At 48.3% G+C, this 16,449-nt stretch overlaps 1 protein-coding gene and 1 pseudogene across 1 annotated transcript; both read left to right on the top strand.

Moving 5' to 3' along the window:
* The first annotated feature begins 2,464 nt into the window (after window positions 1-2,464).
* On the top strand, window positions 2,465-4,360 carry LOC122915726 (annotated as a pseudogene).
* Window positions 4,361-9,799: 5,439 nt separating this feature from the next.
* Window positions 9,800-16,120, top strand: FIGLA (folliculogenesis specific bHLH transcription factor). The gene is made up of 3 exons (XM_044262231.1): window positions 9,800-10,006; window positions 14,080-14,232; window positions 15,800-16,120. Exons 1-3 carry the CDS (start codon window positions 9,800-9,802, stop codon window positions 16,118-16,120), a joined length of 681 nt encoding a protein of 226 aa, XP_044118166.1.
* Window positions 16,121-16,449: the final 329 nt, after the last annotated feature.

Below are 16,449 nucleotides of genomic sequence, written 5' to 3'. Positions count from 1 at the left end.
TCCCACTTTTGGGAAATTTACTGAGATTATCTCTCAGTAAAAGTCTGCTCACTTTTTATAAATGTTCCACAGGCATATTTATTAGATTAGGCTTGTGATTTTCATTTTTCAGATGTTCTTTATCCTTATTTATATTTTGTCTACACAACTAGTCAGTTTCGTTAGTTTGTGTTAACTCTCCCATGTAGGACATTTACCTACATTATCATCCTGTCATGTCATATTTCTAATAGTTTTTGATTTATATATTTCAGTGTTACTTTAATGTCTAAAGATTCATAACCATGAAGTCTACTTGAAGACTTCAACTTTTTATCAATATTCATGCAACCCAGAATTATTTGCTGTGCCTCTACCATGTACCAGGCACTCTTCCAAGTTTTCAGGAGGGACGGAAACAGGGGCTCTTGGGTGGCTCAGTCAGTTGGGCATCCATCTCTTGATTTCAGCTCAGGTCATGATCTCAGGGTCATGAGATTGAGCCCTGCATTGGGCTCGTTGCTTATCAATGAGTCTGTCTGAGATTCTCTCCTTCACCCTCTGCCCCTCCCCCTGCTCTCTCATTCTCAAATAAATAAATAATAAAATCTTAAAAAAAAACCACTCCAAAGTGAATGAAACAGATGAAAATCCATCTCTCCCCAACCCCAGCCAGCATTTTGGTAGTGAGGAGTGATAGGATGCCCAACCCCTTCTCATGGCCTCAAGGAGAGTCCGCTGGAGCCTGAAACCTGGGGGTGGTGACATCCTGGAGCGGCAAGCTAGCTGTTCGTTATCTACCTAACCAACCATGGTCCATGGTCTGTGGCCTAAAGCGAATGGAACAGGGACAGATAAACATACTCACACAGCAGGGTCAATTCTCATGCCTAGACTAGATCTTTCTCTCTCCAGAGAAGGTCCTGAAAGCTGCAATTTCCTCAAGAGTCAGAAAGGCAGAAGAATTCAGTTCTCCACAGACTGAGTGGAGCCATCTGGGGAGACAGAGTGGAGCCCTCAGTTGTCCTGGGGGAAGTGGTCAGCGTCTCACCCTGGAGTGCCTGCCCCACCCAGCCTCTGCCATGGGAACCCTGTATGGCTGCCACACTCGGTGACCATGGATTGCACTGGTGACAGACGTAGGCTGTGACAGACTGCTACCACCCCATGGATGTGCTGTTGGCACCCTGATGCCTACAGGCTTTTCTCCCAGAGAAAAGGTTTCCAGGCTCTTGGCGTAGGAGGACCCAACCTGAGAGAGTCTGGAGTCTACACAGCATGATTTAGGGGAAAGTCCAACTCTAGCACAGGGAGGAGAAGGCATATACTTCTTGGCTGTCATGAACTGACCTTCCAGGCTTGGTTTTCTAGGGCCAGAGAACAATATCTCAGTCAGGAGAGTAAGCACATTCTGGAAGTTGATGTCACAGCATTTTGAAGATGACATAAGTCATTAGTTCTGGAAGAAGATGTCGCAGCATTTTGAAGATGACATAAGTCATTAGTTCAGGAAAAAAAAATCTACCTGTGTTTATAATCAGCAACTCTGAGTGTCCTCTACCAGCCAATGCCCCCACCCTCTATATGCTGCAATTCTTAGAATGGTTGCTCTCATATACCCAGATTTGGGCCTGGGCCTTGGTCCGACCCCCTCATATGCCTACACCATGCTTATTGGAAGGAGCCTCTCCCTTTGTTCTGCTCTTTCATTTAAGGGCCAGTTGTAAGTGGCTCTTCCTCTCTCCTGCTAGCAATTCCTACAGCTCAAAGGTAACCAAGTCCAGAGACCCCTACCACCAGTGAGAGTCCCAGGCCCCAGTGAGAGTTACAGAAGAGTGAGGAGGCCTGGGCTTCTCTTGGGAGGGATGACTTATGATCAAAGGGAGTCTGCTAGCTGGGCCTCAAGAAGGCTTCCTTCCACGGGACAAGCCCCATGCAGCTGTGCCTCCAGTACCCCCTCCCCTCCCCAAAATAGCCTGTAGCTAGCTTCCTCTTGAATCTCCTCAAAGCTCTGCTTTTGTTGCAGTCTTATCCTATTCTTAGATCTAACAAGCAGTTCGCACTCTAGCTGGTCCCAGAATTGGGATTCTAGGCCTTCTTCAAGGTAGTGCCACTGAGCCTTTCATGACATCTCTGCTACAGGGTCACCAGACCTGAGCCCTGGACCTCAGTGTCTCTTCAACCCACTCTCGTTGCAGCTTCTCCACTTTTTCTCAGAACACCTCTGCCTTGTCTGTGTATTAGCCAAGTTTCCAGACATTCTGTCTGGTTCATATATCATCATTGCTTTTGTAGTCATTGGTGATTATAGACCCAGGCTCCATGGCCAGACTATCTGGGTCCAATCCTAGCTTTCCCCCTGTCTAGCTGGGAAAGCTAGTTACTTAACTTTCATGTCTCAGTTTCTTCTTCTGTGAAAAAGCCAGAGTACGCCTCTCTTGAGGCTGTTGTGCAGATTAAGAAAGTTAATCCAGGCCCATGGCCAATGGAACCCGTGATGGAGCCGGAGACTCTGGATGTGCGAATCAACAGAGCCATCAACCCCCTGAACAAGGAGCTGAATTGGACCAGCATCAACAGCTTCTGCAAGCAGCTCAACGAGGACTTTGAGGAGCCTCCACTTGCCACCCAGCTGTTGGCTCACAAGATCCAGTCACCACAGGAGTGGGAGGCGATCCAAGCCCTGACGTTTCTGGAAACATGCATGAAGAGCTGTGGCAAAAGGTTCCATGACAAGGTGGGTAAGTTCTGCTTTCTCTACGAGCTCATCAAGGTCGTGTCTCCCAAGTACCTGGGCTTGCAGATGTCGGAGAAGGTGAAGAACAAGATCTTGGAACTCCTCTATAGCTGGATGGTCAGCCTGCCAGAGGAAGTGAAAATCGCAGAGGCCTACCAGATGCTGAAGAAGCAGGGGATTGTGAAGTCTGACCCGAAGCTACCAGATGATGCCACTTTTCCTCTTCCACGACCCAATAATGTGATCTTCAAAGAGGAGGAGAAATCCAAGATGCTGGCCCGCTTGCTGAAGAGCTCCTACCCCTAGGACCTCCGAGCAGCCAACAAACTCATCAAGGACATGGTGCAGGGGGACCAGAAGTGGATGGAGAAGATCTCAAAGCAGGTGAGCGCCAGTGAGGAGGTCAACAACAATGTGAAGCTGCTGACAGAGATGGTGATGAGCCACAGCCAGGGCGGGGCCTCAGCCCGCAGCAGAGGGGACCTCATGAAGGAGCTGTACCAGTGCTGTGAAAGGATGAAGCCAGCACTTTTCCGACTGGCCAGTGACACAGAAGACAATGGCGAGGTCTTAGCTGAGATCCTGCAGGCCAAGGACAACGTCACCCAGTACAACCTGTACAAGCAGCTGCTGAGGGGTGAACGGCGATGCGGCAGCCAGCTCCCTCCCTGGGAGCACCTTGGCCCTGCTGGACCTCTCTGGCCTGGATCTCCCTCCTGCAGGCACCACCTGCCCTGCCGTGCCCACCTGCTTTACTGACCTGGCCAGCCCCAAGCAGCCTAGCACCTCAGTTTCCCTGCTTCATGATGAGCTCACATCTCTGGGACTAAGCGACCCCATACCCCCTCCAGGACCAAGCTTGGATGGTGCTGGATGGAATAGCTTCCAGTCCTCTGATGGCACGGAACCCCCAGCCCCGCCTCGGGTCCCCAACCCGGGGACAGCCAGCCAGCCCTCTGCACAGATGCCCCTGCCAGCGAGCAGTGGTCTGGACGACCTGGGTCTCCTGGGGAAGACCCTCCTGCAGTAGTCACTGCCCCCAGAGCCCCAGCAAGTGTGGTGGGAGAAGTAGCAGCCAGCACCCCTGGCTCACACTTCAGGACCTGCAGAATAAAAGCAACTGCAGCTCGCCCAGCTCCGGCGCCCCCGGCCTCTTCCACGCTGCCTCCCCTGAGCCCCCTGAGCCTCTGCAGCAGCCCACGATGACTGAGCTCTCACTGGCCAGCATCACTGTGCCCCTGGAGTCCATCAAACCCAGAAGCATCTTGCCAGTGACGGTGTATGACCAGCATGGCTTCCAGGTCCTCTTCCACTTTGCCCGAGACTGGCTGCTTGGGCACTCAGATGTGCTGGTGTTGGTGGTTTCCATGCTGAGCACTGCGCCCCAGCCCATCTGCAACATCATTTTCCAGTCAGCTGTCCCCAAGTCATGAAAGTGAAGCTGCAGCCCCCCCTCAGTCACAGAAGTGCTGGCGTTTAACCCCATTGTCCACTCCTCAGCCATCACCAAGGTCCTACTCCAACCTCCAGAAGGAGAAGGTTTTGCTCTGCTACAAGCTTCTCTTCATCACGGGCAACCAGACCTACAACAAGATGTCGGATGTGGACCAGATCCTCCCACCTGAGACCTGGGGGAGCCTCTAGAACAGAGAGGTGGTGGGGAGAGGAAGGGGCAGCAGGACTGGACACTGTCTAGCCTGGGTGGGAGGCTGTGGTGGCCTAGGATACCCTTTGTTCCCATGGCGAGATCCCCTGGGCCTCTCCCCTGGAGAGGATGAGGGCTTCTCCCCTCATCCCTGTGGCCCCCCTTCTTCCTTGTCCCCCTCCCCTGCGGAGCTGAACCCAGAAGGAGGCTGGGCCTGAGTTTGCACTGCTGGGGACCCTCACCACAGTGGGGAGCCTGGAGCAGGGAGCAGCTGCAAGGCCCTAGAAGGACCTGGGGTCATGGCGGGAAGCGTGGCTGTCAGACGGGGGCCAGGACCTCAGGCTCAGCCCTGACCCAGCCCGAGATGGGGTCATCCCCACTTGTCTCATGCCTTATGGGAAGGCCCAGTCATAACTTGGGGGGCCATGCTGGTGTGGGAACCAGCTCAGGCCTTCTCCATAGGAACTGGATGACTGGGGGGCGGGTGAAGCCTGCTCCCCCAGCTCTTTGCACTCTGTGGTGTGTGGTTTGACTCTTTGCTTTTCTCTGTGGTGTGTGGTTTGACTCCTTGCTTTTCTTTCTCAGTGGCCCTGTGGTTACCATCTCAGGAGGCTCATTTGGGGAAGCCCCCCACGGTCCCCACTCCTCATAGGGGTTTCACTCCACCCACCTGCCCCCTTTGCTGTCAGGCCTCCTGAGGGGCTGTGGAGGCTGTGGCTTCTGGCCCAGAGGTTGTGGCAGAGCCGGGCCTCGGGGCTCCCCTCCTGGGGCCTCCAGGGCTCCTGGCCAAGGGAGGCCCTGCCCTGGAGTTCCTCAGTGCATCTCCTTCAGTTGCCAGCCTCTGCTGGGGCCTCCCGTGGACGCCTCCCCTCTGCCCATCCATCTGTCCGCGTCCGAGTGGGGTCGGTGTGTGAGTGAGAGCAGAAGTATTTATGGACATAAAAATGTCCTTTTTTCCTGGAAAAAAAAAAAAGAAAGTTAATCCATGAAATGAGCTTAGAAAAGTGCACAGCACATGGATCCCATCATATACCATTAGCTGTTATCTTTGTGCCAATGGCCTACTTGACTCCTCGCTACAATTCTGAGGAAGCTTCTATCACAATCTCCGCTTTACAGCTGGCAAGATGAGGCCTAGAGAGTTTGAAGGTCTTGCCTGTGGTCCTACAAAGTCCTGTGTTGCAGCAGCTCTTCCCCTCGGACCCACGACTAACCCTCGGGCCCTTTGAGTCTCAGCTCTTCATGAGGCCTCACAGTCTGCAGGGCTCCAAGCCTCCATCCATCTACTCTTTCAGGAGGCTATCAGGCACCTTTCTGCATCTTGTCAAAGCTGGAGGCCATTGGCTGCTCCGGCATGCTGGCACTTGAGCCGGGTCCCTGACCTCTCACCAGCTTCTCAGGGAAGATTCCCTTCTCTGTTCTTGGTGGAGAAACACTTTTGACCCACAGTTAACTCTGCTGTTGATATGGTCAAGACAGTAACCCCAGCTCATGCCTAGTGGGGGTGGAGGGCCAGGAACTTCAAGTGAAGTGAAGTATGAGGCATGGCAATCAGGGAGGCCCTGTCGCCCGGGGACCAGGTCAGACGGAATTGTGGGCCTGGGCCTGGTGACCCTGAGACAGAGGACATTCAGATCTTGAAAAGAAACAGACCAGCAGGGTGGCCTTGGCTAGTCCCTCAACTTCTTTGGACCCGATTTTCTCATCTGTACAATGGGAGGAAAGTCCAATTCCCAGGAATGTGGTGAGATAAAATAACACATAGTATGCAAGAATAATATGCATTTAGATGACTATAAGTAATAACATGGAATTGCCAAATTGATTTAGACAGGAATTCCGGGCAATATAGACTTGTCTCTTTTTAGTTTTTGATCCCTTTAAGAAATGTCATTTTTTTGCCTTCCCTTAGTAAAGCTGTTCTTGTTTTTTGTTTTGTTTTGTTTTAGCAGCTCTTTCATGTTTTGACTGAGCTACAGAGATTAAGGGAACCATATTCGGGCCACAAACTGGTCATTGTGATGAGGGGTTAAGGGAACCATATTCGGGCCACAAACTGGTCATTGTGATGAGGGGCTGCCAAGGACCCAGGCAGATATGGGGAGCATTCTTCTTAGCTGGGCCCTAGAGTAGGAAACAGGAAAGACTGATAAGGTGACTCTGCTGGGGCAAAATATGGAGCAAGGGCCAGTTTGTCTAGTTTCTCTGTGTCTCAGGGTGGAGGACACAGTGAGTCAACTCCCTCATTCCCCACTTCCTCTCCCATCTCTTCCCTCCCCCTCCTCCCCTCCTCCAGAGAGCCTCCCCACATTGTAGAGGCAGGAAGGCTGAAATTCCATTTTCCAGAACCCCTTATTCCCAGGGTTTTGGATGCCAATTAAGATGGCCTCCTTAGAAACAGGTGTGTGAGCTGGTGAGCATGGACATCAGGCAGAACTCATGTCCCTGTCCTTTTGTTTATTTTCTATGGACAAGCCCAGGGATGGGGACTTGGTGTTTCTGTGCAACATTGTCCCTGGGTCCCCTTTCCCAGCAATGGGGGAGTTGAGTGGCAGCCCCAGCAACACTGGTTCCTGCTCCCCAGACTGCAGCTTTGGTGGTATTTTCTCCAAGTGAGCCCCTCCGTTTCACCAGCCCTCCCAGTGATTGCGTTAGGTGCCTAAATCCCTGAATTAAATCATTTGGCATCTGGTTGGAATACCTAGAAGAGTTTTTGCTCCAGCTCTGAATCTTGACTGGGGTGAATGAGCTGAGGCCTTTGATGCTCTGGGCACCAGAGATGACACAGGCCTATAATAGGATGGCTCCATTTTTGAAAATGACACTCAGGAGCAATGCTTAAGGGGCAATGATCTGGAAGGAACTTAAGCCCCAGGTGATCATGAGGAGCAGAGAGGCATCACTGACCTGCACCTTTCACACTGCCAGACGAGAGAAAAATTAACTTTTTTTTTGTTCACTAGGCCATTGCATCTTCGGGTAATGGCAAGGTAGAGGTACCAAGTCACCATCAGGTGTGACATCTCAGTTCAGATTCGTTCATGGGGTTGCTCTCCCTAAGGACAGAGGGCTCCATATAGGAATCTAACAGACAAGATGCCAGAAAGTGAGAGTTGGAGTTAACGGAGGGGAGCAAGGATGAAGGAATAACTTCTGTGGTTCTCACATTGGGTTCCTGCTACACACCAGTGTGCCCACTCAAGGATTTAGAATAAAAAAGAAAATGGCAATCAACAATGTCCTTTTTGATGCTGAAGGAAATTTAAATAAATGGATAAGTGATTTCCATTTTAAGCTTTATTTCCACACATTTGGCTCTTTTGCCTTTTGTTTGCTAGCAGACAACACCAAATAAACTTCAATCAAGCAAAATCATTTTCCTTAAGTACATAAATACATACTTAAGTACATAAATATAAATATAAGTATGTATGTGTGTGTGTGTATGACCCATGCTTATTGTGAAAAATGCAAGACATATGGAAGATATGAGGCACAGATCTTACCTCATTCCAAAGCCCACTGCTTGGGGAACCCCAGTTAAACATTTGGTGTGTCCTCTTCTCTTCCCTTACTCTTCCCTTGTGGGCATTGGCATGGGGGGAGCTGAGGACAAGATGGGTCTGAGGAGGTGGCTGATGTGGCTAGGAAACGGGCTATGGAATTAAGTGAGTAAATAAGTAAATACATTGAGGATAATGGGAGTCAGGTTTCTAGCTGTTAGAGAAGGGAGTTATAAATTAAGGAGAAACGTTGAGAAATCTTAGCAATTGGATTGGAATTGGAGGTATTAGTGTGAACTCACGTTTTTAAAATCTATTTACACAGAAATGTATATATATATATTATATAGTTGTATGTGTGTGTATGCTTGTGTGTGTACATATATATATTTCCTATCTGATTAAAGGGTTTAGAAGGATTGCATCTCAAAAGGAATTAATATCTAAGCATCCAAATCTTTGTTTCTTTTTAAAAAGATGTTATTTATTTATTTGAGACAGATAGAAAGGGAGAGCAACCATGTGTGTAGGGGGGTGCAGAGGAGAGGGAGAAGCCCCAAAATGGGACTTGATCCCAGGGTCCTGAGATCATGACCTGATCGGAAGGCAGATGCTTAACCAAGTGAGCCACACAGGTGCCCCCCAAATCTTTGTTTCTAAATTACATTTTCCACTAAAAGAACTGACTGATTCCATGGCTGAACTGGGATAATCAAAGATGAGCGTTTTGGGGACAAGTAAGAAAGCACGCAAAAAGTGATGGGGCCATGTCAAAAGAACAGAAAAACTATCATGAAGGGGCTCCTACAGGCCAAAGCGGGGCCATCTGAACATTGAAATAGGGATATGAATAAATTACATCTTATTAAACAAAATAAAAAGTCATGAGTTCATGCCGACATAAATACAAAATGAATAAATAAATGGGGGAGAAGGAAAAGCTCTTCCCCACAATAGAATGTCAACAACTCGGCCATGAAATGATGGTTAATTCAGGCAGGAGTCAGCAATGGATGCTGCTAGAGGATATTGGTGATTTCCTCACAAAATATTTATCAATAAAAAGGAAAAAATAGTCCATTTATGGTGAAGGAACCTGGCAGATACCACCTTGACTGGGTGATCAAGGTTAACTTCACCAGTTGTGGGACAGGTCAGCATCATGTATATCCCGAAGGGATGTATGGAGACAGCCCAACATCTTTTCTGTGAAGTCCCAGCCAAGAAGGAATGGCCTAGGTCTGGACAGGAGGGAACCCTGGGCCGACTCCAGTTGAGGGACGGCCTTCAGAATGAAAGACCTCTCCTCTTTGAAACTGTCAAGGTCATGAAGATGGGGCAAGACTTAGGAAATGCTTTAGTAAAAGAATAATGAAATCGGGAATATTCAGAGAGACAAAGGAGGGCAGTGGAGTAAATGTGAAAAAAGTTAACAAGTGGAGAATCTAGGTGAAGGGGCTACAGGACCTCTTACTGTTCTTGCAACTTTTATTTTTTTCACAATGAACTTTTAAAAGTTTTGTGTGTAGCCATCAGTTTTTCCAGTAAATGTATACGTGTACATTTATATATTTGCATATATGTGTATACATGTATCCAGAAGCGCAGTCCCCAACCTGGATTGACCAAAGTAGAATTTTGGGGATGGGTACCCAGGTAGGCGGATTAAGAATAACCCAATTCCCCAGGTGATTCCGGTGTGCAGCCAAATTTGAGGACCAGTTGTTGTCAGGAATCCCGTGTTCACCGAAATCACCCGCGGAGCTGCTGAAACCTGGATCCCCAAGGGCTAGTCTTCCCTACAGCCCCACCTGACTAACACGAGGCAAGCAGGAGAACAGCCACAGGTGGTCCAGGCCCCGCCCGCGTGCCTCGTGAGGCCCCAGGTGCGGGCGATGAAAGGCCGCGCGGCCCCCTGCGCTCCCGCCCTCCGCCATGGACGCAGCGCCCGCGCCTGCTCTCCTGGGCGTCCCGCCGGCTGAGGTGCTGGAGGACCTGCTGCGGGAGCAGTTCGGGCCGCTGCCTCAGCTGGCCGCCGTCTGCCGGCTCAAGCGGCTGCCCTCGGGAGGCTACTCCTCGACCGAGGACCTCCAGTTGGTGCTGGAGCGGCGCCGCGTGGCAAACGCCAAGGAGCGCGAGAGGGTGAGCGCCCTGCCCCGCGCGGATCCCCGAGGCCACCCGGGCTCGGCCACCCCACGACATGCTGCTCCCCGCCGAACATCTGGCCAGTAGCCGGTGCACCCACTCACGACCCCCCTGCGGGCCTCGGAGGCGACTCGAACCTCCTGAGGCCCGGCTCGGGTCTCTAGCTTGAGAGATGGTAGTGGCCTTGTTACCCTCCTCCCTCGTCCGGCCGCTCGTTCTTTGACGGTGGGATGGCCCTCTCCCCTGCTAACCGCCTGCAAGGGGGTCTGGGGGTGCGACGGGGGCACGCGAGGCCCGTGACGGCGTCGAAAATGTCTCCGCTTGGCAGGTGCTTTCGAGAAGGTTAGCGCCTGGGAGTTGCGCCTCCTCCCAGCCGCTCGCGCTGGGTGAGCGCTTGGGGCGCAAATCGCTCCCACCGTCCCTTTCCCTCTCCTCGGCATCTCTGTCTGGAAGCAACTGTGGGACGACGGAGCCCAGTGGAGGTTATTCGTTTCTCTTTCTTGGAGTGAGGAAACACGGTGCCCCGGTGTGTCGCGGCCTCCCACTCCAGCCCGTGCCTCATTTCCCCGTCAGGCGGGGACGCGGCGAATCACAAGGGGTAACGGTCCTGGGACTCGTAGTCCGAGCGACATCTACTGGTGGCTTTTAGTGTTTCTAACTGAACCCGGGCCCCCGTGTGTCCAGTCTGGTCTCTCTTGTGCTCTTTGCAAACCTGGAGTTTGACCGCAGCCCAGGCGTCCTAGAGAGGGAGCGGGGGCGGGGCACGGGAGGACGGAGGGGCGCCTTCAAGCTGGGGACTTGAGGGGGAGGTTCTGCTGGGGACGTTCCTGCATGCCCGGGCCCTTTGGAAGTGTAGCCCTTGGTGAATCCGCTACGAGTGTGGGAAAGGGCAGAAGGAGAGAGGACCAAGTGAGAGTAGAAGACCAAGGGAAGCTGGAGAAACTCCAAGAGTGGGAAAGCATGGTTTCACCTGGCTTTAGACCCCCTTGCGAAAATAACCCTGCGACCTGATGTGACAATGTGGCCTCAAACAAGATTCTGATCCAATAGTTTGCATTTTATATGGGCCTTCCCATCAGGAAGCAAGTGCTTTCTGCAGAGAATTCGTCCTGGTTTTATTCTCTATTTTAAAGCTAATGACCTTCATTCTTCTTTACAAGGACGAAATTAATGCACCTGAAGATTGGAAAAATGACTGGGGAACAGAAACACCCATAACACAGATATAACTGCTATGAACTAACGTTCTTGTATATATACCCTGCCAGTCTTTTTTTTTTCTAGCTATGTGTGCACATATATAAATTATAAATTTGTGAGATGGTACATAGTTTTCCATTTTTTTCAATCAACGTTATCAAAAGCATTTCCTGATTATTTTTTAAAAATTCAGCTAATTAACATATAGTGTATTGTTAGTTTCAGAGGTAGACTTTAGTGATTTTTCAGTCTTATAGAACACCCAGTGCTCATTATATCTCATGCACTCCTTAATGTCCATCACGCAATTACCCCATCTGCCCCCCCCACCCCCCGCCGGTTCCCCAGCAACCCCGTTTGTTTCCTATGATTAAGAGTCTCTTATGATTTGTCTCCTCTCTGCCCTCTGATTTCGTCTTGTTTCACTTTCCCTTCCCTTCCCCTATTCTCCTGTTGTGTCTCTTTCTCTCTCTCTTTTAAAGATTTAAGTTATTTGAGAGAGAGTGAGACAGAAGAGAGCCAGAGAGCATGAGTGGAGAGAGAAAAACAGACTCCTGGCCAAGCAGAGAGCCTGACATGGGACTTGATTCCAGGACCCTGGGATCATTACCTGAGCTGAAGGCAGAACTTAACCAGCTGAGCCACTCAGGCACCCCCTCCGTTTTGTTTCTTAAATTCCACATATGAGTGAAATCATGTGATAATCGTCTTTCTCTGACTGAGTTATTTCACTTAGTATAATACTCTCTGGTTCCACCTACATCATTGCAAATGGCAATATTTCATTTATTTGATCACTGAGTAATATTCCATTGTGTATATATACCGTATCTTCTTTATCCATTCATCTCTGATGGACTTCTGAGGTCTTTCCATAGTAGGGCTATTGTGGCCATTGCTGTTATAAACCCTGGGGTGCAGGTGCCCCTTCAGACCACTACATTGGTATCTTTGGGGTAAATCCCTAGTAGTGCAATTGTTGGGTCATAGGGTAGCTCTATTTTCACCTTTTTGAGGAATCTCCAAACTGTTTTCCAGAGTGACTGCCCCAGTTTGCATTCCCATCAGCCGTGTAAGAGGGTTCCCCTTTTTCCTTGTCCTCTGTCATTTCCTGACCTGTTAATTTTACCCATTCTGACCCTGTGAGGCAGTATCTCATTGCGATTTGGATTTGGCATTTCCTCATTCTTAAGAATTCTTTGAAAGAACAGCTTTTTACTGCATACTCTGTCATAAAATGGACCATACATCTCCAATCTTTATGCTTTTTGCAGATTTTCCTAGTCTTTATGTGCATGTGTGATAATTGTTCTCAAATAAAATTCTAGAAATGAAATTACTGGGACAGAGAATGTATACAATCTCACAACTTTTGATACCAGATGCCCAACTGCTTCTTCCTAGAGAATTTTACTAATTTTAATCCCTTCTTACGGGATAGAAAACTCTTCCCTTTTCTCATCTCTATTGCTGGATATGACTAACAATATTATCAGCTTGGCACATGAAAAATGATACCTAATTTCTATTTTGTTTTGTAGTTATTTTAACAAAGCTCCACATTTTCATTTTTTTTCATTTTCATAATTTAAAAAAAGATTTTATTTATTTATTTGACAGAGATCACAAGTTTGTAGAGAGGCAGGCGGGGGGGCGGGGAAGCAGGCTCCCCGCAGAGCAGAAAGCCCGATGTGGGGCTTGATCCCAGGATTCTAGGATCATGACCCGACCTGAAGGCAGAGGCTTTAACCCACTGAGCCACCCAGGTACCCCTCATTTTCATACTTTTGTTGGTCTTTATATTCTGCTGAAATGGGATGACTGTGTCCATTATTCACTTTGATCTGGAGTGGGAGAGGGCTCTCAATATGAGTATATTGGCTTTATGGTGTAGTGGAAGCCAGTTTTTCTTTTTCTTTTTTTTTTTTTAAGATTTTATTCATTTATTTGACAGAGATCACAAGTAGGCAGAGAGAGAGAGAGAGGAGGAAGCAGGCTCCCCGCCAAGCAGGGAGCCCGATGCGGGACTCCATCCCAGGACCCCGAGATCATGACCTGAGCCGAAGGCAGCAGCTTAACCCACTGAGCCACCCAGGCGCCCCCCCCAAGGCCAGTTCCCTTTGGGGGATGGTCATCAGTGTTCCAAGCCTTTAGAACTGAAGGATTAGATCCTAGAGACTTATAAACATAAAGATAAATAACCTTATTCTGCCTTTCAAATCTTGCCAACATGCAGATTCTCTAGATTCTAACACTTTACTCTGTTAGGCTGGGAAAGAGGTTAAAGAGTTGATGGCATGGTGCTTGAGTAGACAAATATTTGCACATTTTATTCATTATCAGTACCACTTAGGACTTTCTTTGGGTCAGGTCAGGAAGAAGTGTCTTATGCGTGATTATATTAATCACCACAAAAAAGCTTACAACGTGGGTATTTTCCACTTTGCAGTAAACCATAGCTTGGTGATATGAAGTATCCTGCATTCTTATAAGGTAGTACACGGAGGAGCTGGGTTTCAAATCCTGATGTTTTGACTTCGAGTTCTAGCCATTTCCCCACTGCCTGAACATTGCAGTGGGCATGCTATAGGAGGAAGAGGAGGGGTTCAGCAGGAATACCGACCCCCTTCCCTTCCATCCCATTCACCCAGAGTGCTGAGTTTACACCAGCCTTTCCTCGATTGCCAGCAATGGCACTGCTGGTGGAGTGGTGATTCTGGCATGTGCCTGCTTTGGTTCACCACCCAGACAAGAGCTGTGCAAACAAGCCCTCACAACCCTCTTCTTGGTTTTGGGGTGGGGGATAGCTGTACAAGTTAGCTTCTCTGTATGTCACTTTGCTTTTGTTTGTTTGTTTGTTTGTTTTCCAGATAAAAAATCTCAACCGTGGTTTTGCCAAACTGAAGGCACTTGTGCCATTTCTTCCCCAAAGCAGGAAGCCTAGCAAAGTTGATATCCTTAAAGGTGCAACCGAGTACATACAAGTTCTCAGTGATGTTTTGGAAGCAGCCAAAGACTCTGAGGTAAAACCTTGAGAATTAAGAGCAGTATCTACCATTTATTGAGCCCTTTCCATTGCCAGGCAGTTTATATGTTTCAGTTGTTTATAAAAATTTTGGGAATTAATTATGATCCATGTTTTATAGAGGAGGAAACCAAAATACAGGGAAAGGCCACATAGCTAAGAAATGTCAGGCTTGCGGTTTGAATTCAGATCTGTGTGAGCTTTGGAGCCAAGTTCCTGGTTGAGGTCCATACTTACCTCCTGGCACTGTTCAGGGCATCTGGATCCTGACTGTTAAATCTTTAATAGAACATTGATAGCTAGGGATGGAGAGGAGGCTTCCATAAACCCACTCTGTAGTGGTGGTTTTCCACTGAACTGGACTCAGAAAGGAAGAGGCATTTCTCTTGGAGAGGCCCTCCCTGAGAGAGAACTCTGGTGGAATGCTCAGCAGTGGTTGTTATGCCAGTCTCATGGGATTTGCAACCATTTGGTAGAATGAAATAATTGAACCTGCTTTGAAAACCGTGAAGTACATAGTTGTCACCACCATTATCGGGGTGCAGAGCTCAGAAATGTCCATTAGGTGATGGAAGCTGTGGGCTAGTTATACAGGCTGAATGTATGGTCAGGCAAGCCTTGAAGACCTGTAAGTGTATCAGTCATCAAAGGAGGGAAGACACAAAGAGTGAAAGGCCTTAGAAATGAGCCCTCAGGGACACCACTGACAAGATGGAGGAGGAGAATCAGAGAGGAAAAGGTAGCAGGAAGGTGGAGAGGAAAGATAGAACCTAAGGTCAAGCAGGGGAGAATCTTGGGAATCTGAGTGTAGGAAGTAGTGCAGGAAGCTACAGAGAGGCCCAGCACGTGAGACGTGGAATAGTATGGGGTGGAATTCTGCTTATAGGAGGTTGAGTGTAGGTTAGTGAAGTCCAGGCAAAGCACAATGGCAAATTTCAAGTCCATTAAACCTGGAGTTCTGAGACAGAAAAGAATGATCAAAAGGAGGGAAGAAATGGTTAGATTAGTGGAAGTCTCTTCTATGTAGTGATGTGATTGTGTTTAGGGACAGTAGAGAAGGACAGATACTAGAGAGTAGAGAAACATAATTATTCTAGAAACTTAAGACAGGAGTGGACAGGTATAGAATGGTACTTTCAACTTTTTTTCCTTGTCCACTTATCCTGCAAGGGTGACTTCTGAGGGGATACATTCTGCAATGGTGGGAATGGATTATCCTGTTAGCCAATTGGATGTTTGTGCTGACCACAGTGTTTGCACATGGGCAGGTGGCTGCCTTAGTTTTTCCTTGTATGGGTGACAGAAGTGCTTTGTGCTGCATTTATTATAAACTACAGGATCTGTTCAATGGGATAATCTTTTTAATGTAGTTGCCAATTGCACAACATTTTAAGGTTGTAGAAAAAAACACAGTCTACTGAGTTTTCTTTTCATCCATAATAACTTAAGATTGCCCTTATCACTTAAATGAAAATACATTGATTAAAAATTTAAAATATATTGACTTAGATCTTCAAAATATGACTGTACTATTATACTGTTTGACAAATAAATATGATTTCTAGAGACAAAATCCGGGTCGCCAGAACTATAGGAGCAATCCTTCTGAGGCACCTATATCCTTGGCTGGAGACCTATCCAGAAACATCACCCAGCATGCCAACTGTACTGTGGGCTTGAAGAATGAGGAGAAAAGGCCCTGGGCAGATGGTGGCAGTGGTGAGTCAGCATATACTTCTTGCCAGAGTGTGATGTCTACGGCTGGAGTTATCTCCCCAACCAGGAGTCTGGTAAAGTGTTTCTTCTTAAATAGCCACATTGATGTCAAAAAACCCAAAATATTTTCCTTGAGGTGTATGGAATTTTCCAGGCTAAAAGATGCTTGAAATAAGATCATTTTGTGGAAGTACCTAGGTGGGAAAAGTGGAGTTTGCTAGTTTGGAAAATCTATTATTATGTTTTCAGTTAATTGGTAAGCAACTCAAGGAGAAGGCAGCCCCTGAAGAGTTATCCAGTACAGACATAAATTTACTTTTTTATGACCCTAATTAATTCATCAAAAGTTTTCTAGGGACATCTGGGTGGCTCAGTCGGTTAAGCCACTGCCTTCGGCTCAGGTCATAATCCCAGGGTCCTGGGTTCGAGTCCCATGTTGGGCTTCTTTCTCAGTGGGGAGCCTGCTTCTCTTTCTCTGCCTCTGCCTGCCTCTCTGCCT

Source organism: Neovison vison, chromosome 8 (assembly GCF_020171115.1).
Source record: "Neovison vison isolate M4711 chromosome 8, ASM_NN_V1, whole genome shotgun sequence".
Classification (NCBI taxonomy): Eukaryota; Metazoa; Chordata; class Mammalia; order Carnivora; family Mustelidae; genus Neogale; species Neogale vison.
The sequence above is the reverse complement of the archived record's forward strand: the minus strand, read 5'-3'. Positions and strand labels throughout refer to the sequence as shown.

Bases quoted from the DNA above. Each gene is read 5' to 3' on its own strand.
- FIGLA (XM_044262231.1), top strand. From the start codon at position 9,800: ATGGACGCAGCGCCCGCGCCTGCTCTCCTGGGCGTCCCGCCGGCTGAG. The intron at 10,007-14,079 runs GTGAGCGCCCTG...TTTGTTTTCCAG, and splicing joins ACGCCAAGGAGCGCGAGAGG to ATAAAAAATCTCAACCGTGG. The intron at 14,233-15,799 runs GTAAAACCTTGA...TATGATTTCTAG, and splicing joins AAGCAGCCAAAGACTCTGAG to AGACAAAATCCGGGTCGCCA.